General features: G+C 53.0%; 1 protein-coding gene and 1 pseudogene across 1 annotated transcript; both read left to right on the top strand.

Annotated features, from left to right (window-relative positions):
* The first annotated feature begins 1,967 nt into the window (after positions 1-1,967).
* LOC117885395 lies at positions 1,968-3,835 on the top strand (annotated as a pseudogene).
* A 5,685-nt stretch (positions 3,836-9,520) lies between these two features.
* LOC117886177 (olfactory receptor 11G2-like) lies at positions 9,521-10,450 on the top strand. Its single transcript, XM_034787835.1, has one exon. The coding sequence runs from the start codon at positions 9,521-9,523 to the stop codon at positions 10,448-10,450; it is 930 nt and encodes a 309-aa protein (XP_034643726.1).
* Positions 10,451-10,765: the final 315 nt, after the last annotated feature.

The raw sequence follows: 10,765 nt of genomic DNA, 5'->3' as shown, positions 1-10,765 counted from the left end.
CATATTTTACAAAAAGTGGAGCAACTTCAACAGGAGGGATGGAAAGAAACCCACCTCAGTATATCCTATTACCCAGCGGTTAGGACAGTTATGTGGGAGATAGGTTACCTGGGTTCATGTTGTTGCTCTGAATGAGGCAGATTGAATGTTTAAATAGGGGTCTCTAACATGCTTGGTGACTTCTTTAAACACTGAGCTTCTGAGTAAAATGGTGCAAGAAAGGGCTGACCTGGGTTAGCTGTCTGAGTCCAGGAGAGTGAGCATAAGAACATAATATAAGAATGGCCATAGTGGGTTAGGCCAATGGTGCATCTAGCCCAGTATCCAGTCTTCTGACAGTAGCCAGTACCAGAAGCTTCAGAGGGAATGAATGGAACAGGGCAATTATCGAGTGATCCATCCCCTATTGCTGAGTCCCAGCTTGGGGAGTTGTAGGTTTAGCGAGACCTAGGGTATGGGGTTTCATCCCTGACCCTCTTGGCTCATAGCCATTGATGGACCTATCCTCCATGAACGTATATAATTCTTTTTTTGAACTTGGTTATACTTTTGGCCTTCAAAACATCGCCTGGCAATGAGTTGGACAGATTGACTGTGAGTTGTGTGAAGAAGTACTTCCTTACAATTGTTTTAAACCTCCTGTCTTTTAATTTAATTGTTTGACCTTTGGTTATTGTTTTATGAGAAGGGGTAAATAGCACTACCTTATTCATTTTTCTCACACCATTCATGATTTTATAGACCTTTATCATATCCCCCTTTGTCATCTCTTTTCTAAGAAGAACAGTCCTCATCTTTTTCCATCCCCTTAGTCATTTCATTGCTATTCTCCTCACTTTGTTCAATTCTAACACATCACATTTTGAGATGATGTGACCAGAACTGCACACAGTATTCAAGGTGTGGCTGCACCATGGATTTCTATGGTGGCATTATGACATTTTCTGTTTTATTATCTATACCTTTCCTAATGGTTCCTAATATTCCATTAGCTTTTTCGACTGCCGCTGCACATTGAGCAGAAGTTTTCAGAGAGCTATCCATGATGATCTTTTTCTTGAGTGGTAATAGATAATTTAGATCCCATCATTTTGTTTGTATATTTGGGATTATGTTTTCCAATGTGCATTACTATGCAATTATCAGCACTGGATTTCAATCACCATTTTGTGTCCCAGTCACCCAGTTTAGTGAGATTCTTTTGTAACTCTCCACCATCAGATTTGGATTTAACTATTTTGAGTAATTTTGTATTGTCTGCAAATCTTGCCAACTAATTTTTCACCCTCCTTTCCAGATCATGTATGAATATGTGGTATAGCACTGGATCCACTATTTACCTCCCTCCATTGAGAAAACTGACCATTCATTCAAATTCTTTGTTTCCTATCTTTCAACCAGGTACTTATCCATGACAGGACCTTCCCTCTTATCCCATGGTTTGCTTAAGAGCCTTTAGTGAGGGACTAGAGTGGCCATGTACACATTCTTGGAATATTGGACATTCCAGCACTTCTGGGAATGGTGTGGGGCTTCTCTTGCCAGAGTGACCTTTTCATGCTGCATTGGTGATGTCATTTTCAACAGTGTACTGCCCCGCCGCAGCTGGATGGGGGAGAAAGCAGCCAAAAAAAGTAGTCTGGCATAAAACTGTTCAAGTGACCTCACTCCATCCAGACTCCAGTAGTGAGGCCCTTCACACCCAATCCTTGGAGAGTTTTTCCAGTTTTCACCCTCATCCATCTTTATCCAACACTGAGAGTTTCCAAAGGAAGAACTAACCCAGCTTGAGTATCGGGTCCCAGTGGAGTTTGAAATCTGTTATGTATGAGAGAGAGACAATGTGTGTGTGTGTGTGGTTGTGTGTCTGCTGTTCCCCTGACTGTAACCACTAGACCCCTCTCCACTCCCAATGCTCTGGGTAGAACATTGGAGTCCTGTTTTCCTTTCAGCTCCAGGGCCCTCTGATGAATCTGGTGAATGACAAGAACCCAGTGAACAAGTTCATCCTGCTGGGTTTCCACTCCCCAGGCCAGCAGAGCTGCACTCTCCTCTGTGCTCTTCTCTCCTCCACCTACGCTGGGACACTGGCAGGCAACCTGTGAATTGTATGGGCTATCCTGCAGGACCCTGCCTCCAATGCTTGGCCATATTCATCCTTCTGGGGAAATTCTCCTGGCTGGAGATCTGCTATGTCATAACTACAATGCCACAGATGCTCTCTGACCTGGTATCCCACACCATCCCTATCTCCTTCCGTGCCTGCTTTGTGCAGTTCTACTTCTTCCTTTCCACAGGGCCACTGAGTGCTTCTTCCTCTCGGACATGGCCTTGGATAGGTTCCTGGCCATCTGCTGTCCCTTGTGCTGCCCTGTATTCATGTCCCACCAGCTCTGCTGGGCCTTAAGGGTCTCCTGCTGGCTCTCCAGAGTCCTGTGGTTCATGATGCCCATGGTCCTCATCTTCCAGCTCTCCTTCTGTGGCCCTGTGGTGGTGTATGCACACCCTGTCTCACTTCAGAGTGGATCGTGGGTGCGCTGACCCTGCAGTTACAGTCTGCCAGACTGTCCTGGACCTCTCAAAAGTGTGGCCTAATGGCCAGAATCAAAGCAGCAGTCCTTGGGTTGTGGGCTGCATTGCCTAATGGCACGAGACACTATGGCTGCCCACGAGCACAGGGTGGTGTGGCCTAGTGACCAGAGTCAATATAGCGGTCTTTGAGTGAAGAGCAGCGAGACCTAGCTGCCAGAGTCAATATAGCATCCCTCAAGCACAGGGCAGCATGGCCTAGTGGCCAGAATCAATACAGCTGCACTTGGGTGCAGGGCTATGTGGGCTAGTGACCAGAGTCAATAAAGTGGCCCTTGAATGTAGGGCAGCATGGCCTAGTGGCTGGAGTCAATATAGCTGCCCTTGAATGCAGGTCAGCATGTCCTAATGGCCAAATGTGGGGGCTGTCACCAAAAGTGGGGCAGCAGGAGTAGGGGGACCTGGTCCATCCAACTCCACTGGGTTCTGACCTGTGAACCTGTGAACAGTGGCGGAGTGGTCTGCCACTGGGTCAGCGAAGAATCCAACCACAACATGCTGACCTTACACAAGTAGGAGATTCCTCTCACCCCATATCCCTGGGTCACTTCCTACTGGGCTTCCTGAAGCTTCAGCCCATATGACGTCAGGGTCTCCAGGCTCCTTGGCGCAGGTACGCCCTGGGACTCTGACTCCAGTTGGTCAGCTATGGGCAACAGGCCTCCGGTCTGGATCTCGTGCTTGAACCTCCACCAAGCAACCTTCCTCCTTGGCAGTCAGCCCAGACTGAGCTGGGCTGTTCTCCTTTATACTAGCATGGCACTTGGAGAATGCCCAGCATGGTCTGAGGGGCAGGACTTCCTCCATCAATAGTGTGAGATTAACCCTTTCCTGCCTAGTTTGGAGTATGCATACCCCATAACAGGCCCCAACACCCTGGATCATTTTGTCTGTGTGACCTGGCCCCATAGGTGGCTGCTTCTTGCATGACAACTTCCTCGACTGAACAGGCCTTCTATGCCCTGAGTGCCCTCATCATCTTCACCACCGTCCTCTTCATCCTGGCTTCCTATGGGCTAGTTGACAGGGCAGTGCTGCCCTCAGGGACTGAGCATCACAAGGGCTTCTTCATTTGCAGCTGGTGATCATGGTCCTATTCTATGGCTTTATCTATGTCAACCCAGCAGCCTCGGGGAGCAGCAGGAAGGTGGTAGCTCTCTTCTACATGGTGGGAACCCCGCGGCTCAACCTGCTGATTTACAGCCTGAGAAACAAAGAAATGAAGGAAGCTCTGAGGAGACGCTGATGGGGGAGCGGTAGGGGGTTTTGCTCTGGCCCCTGTCAGGCATTGGTCAATGGGGTATGAGGCCTTCCCCTTCCAGGGGGTGCTGGGTCCAATCCTGCAGGGGGAACACACAGCATTTTATGTGACCTGCAGGGGTCACTTGTAATATTAAAAAATGGCTGTTTGATGATACACCCAGAACACAAGGGGACATGGGGAAGGTGTGGGGGTGTATGTGTCCTTGCTATAGGAAATGAGCCCTGCTTAGTGTGTGTTTGCAGGGGGTAGGAGAGCTAACCAAGTGCATGTGCAGAGAGGCTGGCTCGTATCTCTTGCCCTTTTTGTGCAGCTGTATTTTATAATTGTTACCTGGATAAATGAGTTATCACCCTTAGATCCAGAGAGTAAAGTTCTGCTCTCCTTTTCTCTGCTGTCAATCAGGAGCAACCCCAATGATGTCATGAGACTGACACCTATGCAGCTGGGATCAAAATCATGGCAACATTATACTTGTATGTTACAGACCACACTCCTTTCCCACAGCCAGGGATAGAACCCAGGAGTCCCAGCCCTTCCCCAATCTAACCCAGTAGACTCCATTATTCTCCCATAGCCAAGGACAGAAATGAAAAGAAGATCTCTAGCTAACAGAGGTGTCAGGTCCTGGAACTGCCTCCCAATGGTTGGTCACCCTGAAGGTCCCTTTTGTTTCATGTCTGAGGTTCCTAAAACCTTCAGGGTTTCAGCTAGTCACTTGCAGACCTGAGGGATAACCCCCCCAATCTGTTTTTGGGGGTTGTTTGTGTTGTTGTCTTCTTGGTCTGAAGCACTGGGATTGCCACAGCTAGAGATGGAACACTGGGTGGGGTGGGCCAGAGCTCTGAGGTAGCACAGAGCCAAACTCTCTCTTAGGTGCTTGGTTGGCCATTCTTGCTCAGATGCTCAGGGTCTAACTGGTCTCCGTATGTGGGCTGGGGCAGGAATTTCCCCCCAGCTCAAATTGGCAGTGACCTTGGTTTTTTCCACCTTCCTCTGCAGTATGTGGGGCAGCATGTGGTCAGTTGCCAAGACTAGCTGGGTGTGTCTCCTTTAATCATTTCCCTGTCATTGCGGGGGCTTTAGGGACTGGTCCCTGATATTCTCCGCCCATAGCACATAACAAGTTAGCCTCCTGAGGTTTGTAATACCTTGGTTGAGTTTCAGTTGCTAGGTGGTGTTGCTGGCCTGAGATTTTCAGACATTGAAACTAGGTGACGTACTGGTCCCTTTTGGCTTTAAACTCTAACTCTCTTGCCCAGACGCCCAACCACACTTCTTTAACCCACTGGACCCACTTTCCCACTCCCCTCCCAGAGCTATGGATACAACCCAGGAGCACTGACTATGTCCTTCCCTCATTGCTCTTACCCACTAGACCCAACCACCCTTTGAGAGCTGGAAAAAGAACCCCGGAGTCTTGGCTTCCAGTCCAGTCCTCTGACCACTGAACTCACACCCACTGCCTGTGCTGTGTCAACTCTTGGCATTAACAGAGGCTGTCCATCTCTGAGAGTTCTCTGCCTGGTATCTTTCATGGAAGTTAGAGCCACTTAATAAATCACATAGACCAGACTGCAAATCCCTTGACAGAATTAGCTTGTTTTGATATCTGAAGCCAATTAAAGAGCTGAGCTGAGTTTGCTGCTGGTTCCTGCTTGAAAAGTTGGAACCAGGCAATTCAAAGCAAAAGTTGTCTCATCGCCTAAGAGAGCTCAGCACAGATCCCAGTGCTAGGAGAGGGGTGGGGGATGTGGGTCAGGACTGAGGGACACAGACAAAGAGGGGAGCTGAGCCTCCAGGATCCATTCAGTTCTTGATCTCTGGCAATGAGCAGAGCTATTGAGTATCAGGTTCAAATGGACCCCTGCTCTGCTGGGAACCAACCCACACATTACATATGGGACTCACTGCACAGAGCAGGCAGTGATAGGGCAGGGAAGAGGTGCAGATGGAGGGGCCTTGATGGGCTTGCTAGTGGTCTCCTAGTCCCAGTGAGATTTCTTCCCAACTGGGATCAGTCTTTCCGCTTGGTATATTGGGGCAGAGCCTGGGTCTCACTCAGTGCAAGGGGAGATGTGACCATCTTAAGGAGAGAGCATGGGAAAAGGGGAATCTCTGTCTCTCTCAATAATGGGGATCACCCCATTCTAAAGTACCCTGCTCCCCAGCCACACCAGTGCCTCTCTGTAGGGGGAACAGCCCCGTTGTGAGTTTCCCATGTATGCCCCCCACCCCAGGTGCCCAAGTCCCTTTCCATAGGGGAGTTCACAATGTTCTGAGCTCCCCCATCTACACCCCTCAGCATAGCTACACACCCTTCATCCCCACTCCATGCAGCCTTCACATACGGACCTCTCACCTCCACTCGGTACAGCCCCACCAGCCAAGGCCCTGTCTCCCACTCCATCCAGCACCCACAGCCAAGCACCTCATCCCCAATCTGTCCTGTCCCCTCAGTCAAGCCCCTTTCCCCCAATCCATACAGCCCCATCCCAGGTCCCTCACCTGCAACCTGTCAAGCCCCCGTCAGCCAGAACTTTCACTCCCAATTTGTCCATCTCTTCCCCACTCCGCGCAAGCCAGGCCCCTTACCTCCCCTCTGTCCAGCAGCCCTCCTCCCCAGCAAGGCCCCTGAACCCCACTCTCTCCACCCGTCACAGCTAGGCCTCTCATCACCCCCAATCTGTCCAAACCCCTTCAGCTTGACCCCCCCGCTGTATGTCATCAAGCCCCCACCTTCCCCTATGCCACGTCCCTGACTCCCACTCCATCCAGCCTCCCGCCATCCAGGCCCTTCAGCCCCACTCCTTCAAGTCCCCCTGCCAGATCCCTCAGCTGCACTTCATCAAGCCCCCCCAGCTAGTCACCTCACACCCACTCCATCCACCACCCCACTTCATCCAGCCCAACTCTGGCCTGCCCAACCCAGCAATGCCACTGAACCCTACTCTGTCCTGCCCAACCCAGCAATTCCCCTGAACCCTACCCTGTCCAGCCCCCACAAAAAGACCTCTCACCCCTACTATGTCCAGCCCCCATAATAAGACCCCCACTCCATCTAGCCCCACCAGCAAGGCCATTCTCTCCATACTCCATCCAGAGCCCCCAGTTGGGCCATCACCTTCACTCTGTCCAGCCCCCCCAGATCCTTCACCCCCAATCTGTGCAGCCCCCCAGCCATGCCCCTCACACCCACTCCATCAAGTCCCCCATCCAGGGCCCCCACCCCCACTCTGTCCAACCCCTGTCCATCCAGGCCCCTCACCTCCAGCACCCCCTCTCCGTAGCAAGGCTCCTGAACCCCAATCTGTCAGCCCCCACAACCAGGCACTTCACCCCCACTCCATCCAATGCCCCCAGACACACCCCTCAATCCCACTCTGACCAGCCCCCTCACAACCAGGCCCCTTACTCACCCCGTCGAGCCCCTCCAGTCACCCCCTTACTCCCACTGCAGCCAGCCTTGCCACCCAAGCCCCTTACCCCCACTTTAGCCAATACCCCCCAGCCAGGCCCCCCACCCCCCCCCCCCCCCCCCCCCCCCCCAGGAAAGCCTCTGAACCCCACTATTTCCAGCCCCATCACCAGGCCCCTCACCTCCACTCCATGCAGCCTCCCGAGCCAGGCCCTCACCCCCACTTTGTCTAGCTCCCACAACCAGACTTTCCACACTCAATCCGTCCAGGCGCCAAACCAGGCCCCCCAGCTGCAAACCATCAAGCCACACACCCCCAGCTAGGCCCCCCAATCCCACTCTCTCCAGCGCCCCAGCCACACTGCTCGCTAATACTTGGCCCAACCCCCCCTTCCCTCCCCCATGCCCCACCAGGGCTCTCTCCACACTCCAGCCAGCCCCCAGGAGATTACTCTGTTTATTTTGGCAAAAACTGGAAAAAACTGATTTTAAGTGGCAAGTTTTCCAGTTTTCCCCCTCATCCATTGGATTCCAACCAGAGTGGGGGCCGGGGTCTGACCAGAGTGGGGACAGGGCCCAGCCAGGTGAAGAGCTTGGCCTAGAGAAGCAGGGAAGTGTGCGACCTTCTAGTTAATGAGGTACCGGCTGAGTATAAGACCCACACTGTGGGGAGCTCAGAGTTTTGCTCTTCCCTTGTCTTGGCAAAAGAGAAACACATCATTCCCCCGCAGTGGAAGGTCTACACTTGCCCTGTGTTTATAAAGTATCTTCACCCTTCCACTCCATGTACACAGCACAGGTGAGATGCAGCCAGCTTGGGGTCAGGGCAGCTGGGTGACAGCCGCAGAGTGACACTACATGGAGATGGCGCACCTGCAGCTGAAATGCAGCCAGCTCTGGCGTGAGGTAGCTCGGTAACAGCGACACAGCAACATTGCATGGAGATGGCTTGCCTGGTGCTGAGATGCGGCCAGCTCTGGGGAAGGATGGCAGGGGAACAGCCACAAAAGGATGCTGCAAGGAGATGGCTCGCCTCGCACTGAGGGGTGGTGTCTGTGCCTGCTGCTGCCTGCTGGAGGGAATGAACCCTGCTCAGTGGGTGCAGAGAGTGAGAGAACCCAGCACCTGGTAGAAGTTGGAGCACTGCCTTAGTACTGCCAGCCGGGGCTTCAATTTATCATGTGTCCGAGGGGCTGGTGCTGGAGCTTTCAATGTGGCCTCATCTTGACACCCCCAAGGCCTGTTTGTGGGAGTGGGGGGTTGTGTGTGTGGAGGTCTGTGTGTGTGTGTTGAGGGAGGGCTGCGGGGGGGGGGGGCTCTGTGGAAGGCTGTGTGTGAGGAAGGGGAAGTGGAGGGGACTGTGTGTATGTGTGAGGGGAAATTGGTGTGGGGTGTTTGTATTGCTGCTGTATGGAAGGCTTGTAGGGGCTCTCCCTGGTACTTACACAGAGATCAAATCCAAACCTGGCCGCTCCTACACACCCCAGAGACCAAGTCCCAGGGACCCAGTGGTTCAGAGAGCAGATATCAGCCCCTTCTTGCCCAGCTCCTGTCACAGCAGAGGCGGAGAGAGGAGGCTGAGATCTCACAGCCAGGTGGGTTTTCACACACAGCCTTCTTGCTTTGATTCTTCCCTAGCTGCTGCACTGTACTGCTGCCCGCACCTCTCTGCTCCAACCACTAACCCAGCCATGCACAAGTGCAGGCTATAAATTAGCAGGAGGTTTCTAACTATCAGAGGGGGGATGTTCTGCAACAGCCTCCCAGTAGGAGTTGTGGAGTTGAGCAACTTAGTTTTTAGGGTGAGCTGGACAAATATATGAGTGTGATTGTATGACTGGGCTGCTTGTGACTGGGCGGGAGGGGGGGGGGAGGCAGGGCTCAGCAGCCCAGGGGCTAACTTCCAGTAAATGTTCCATGTCCCTAAACTTCATGCTTCAGGGTTTCAGCTGGCCATCGGCAGGGCCAGAAAGGGATTTCCACCATGTATTTTGAGAGGTTTTTGTTTGGTTGGTTTTTAAATCTGCTTCTTCTGAAGCACCAGGCTATGCCCATGGCTGGAGATGGGATGTTGTGGGGTGAGCCAGGGCTCTGAGGTGGAGTTTGGGATATGAGATGTATGAAAGAGACTGACTGTGGCTGTGTGTGCTAGTCCCTACTGTTGTAGCCACTAGACCCCTCTCCTGTTCCAGGTCTCTGGGCAGCCCCTTAGAATCCTGTTGATCATTTCCTTTCAGCTCCAGGGCCCCCTGATGAATCCAGTCAATGGCACCATCCCGGTGACCAAGTTCATCCTGCTGGGTTTCCCCTCCCTGGGCCGGCTAAGCCGCAATCTTGTTTGTGCCCTTTTTTCCTCCACCTACATCGGGACGCTGACAGGCAACCTGTGCATTGTGTGGGCCGTCCTGCGGGACCCTCGCCTCCAACGCCTGCCCATGTACATTCTGCTGGGGAACTTCTCCTGGCTGGAGATCTGCTATGTCACGACCACCATGCCCCGGATGCTCTCTGACCTGATGAACCCCGGGGTCCCCATCTCCTCCCATGCCTGCTTTGTGCAGTTCTACATCTTCTTTTGCATGGGGACCACCGAGTGCTGCTTCCTTGCAGCCATGGCCTTGGATAGGTACCTGGCCATCTGCCACCCCCTGCGCTACCCCGTCCTCATGTCCCCCCACAGATGCTGGGTGCTGGCAGCCTCCTGCTGGGTCACCGGCTTTCTGTGGTTCGTAGTGCCTGTCGTCCTCATCTCCCAGCTCTCCTTCTGTGTCCTCACCCTGGATCATTTTGTCTGTGATCCGGGCCCATTGCTGGCTTCCTCCTGTGCCCCAGCTCCCCAGGCTGAACTGGCCACTTATGTCCTGAGCTCCCTCATAATCTTTGGTGCCGCCTTCTTCACCCTTACCTCCTATGGTCTGATCGTCAGGGCAGTGCTCAGGCTGCCCACAGGGGCCGGGCGGCACAAGGCTTTCTCCACCTGCTCCTCGCACCTGGCCGTTGTGAGCCTCTTCTGGGGCTCTGGCATGGTCACCTACATCAGCCCGTCAGCCGCAGGGGGCAGCGGGAAGATGGCAACCCTCTTCTATGCGGTGGCGACCCCCCTGCTCAACCCACTGATCTACAGCCTGAGGAACAAGGAGATGAAGGATGCTCTGAGAAGGACCCTGCTGGGGAAGCTGTAGGAGGTTCTGCTCTGGCCCCAGCCTGCAGGGACTGGCTGGTCAGGGGGGAGGGAAATGGGATATGAGTTCTTTTCCTTCTAGGGGTTGCTCACTCCAATCCTGGAGAGTGAACACACACAGCATTTTGCATGATCTCTAGGAGTCACTCCCAGTATAAAAAAAATGCATTTGATGATACAACCAGAACACAAAGAGGAGCTAGGCGGTGGAGGTGGGGGGGCATATGTATCCTTGCTGGAGGAAAAGATCCCTGCTCAGTGTGTGTGTGTGTGCATGTGTGAGTGTGTGTAGGCAGGCTGGCTCGCCTCTCTGTCC

The sequence above is a fragment of the Trachemys scripta genome, chromosome 12 (genome assembly GCF_013100865.1).
Source record: "Trachemys scripta elegans isolate TJP31775 chromosome 12, CAS_Tse_1.0, whole genome shotgun sequence".
NCBI classification, from domain to species: Eukaryota; Metazoa; Chordata; order Testudines; family Emydidae; genus Trachemys; species Trachemys scripta.
Note: the sequence above shows the minus strand (reverse complement) of the source record. Positions and strands in the feature narration are given on the sequence as shown.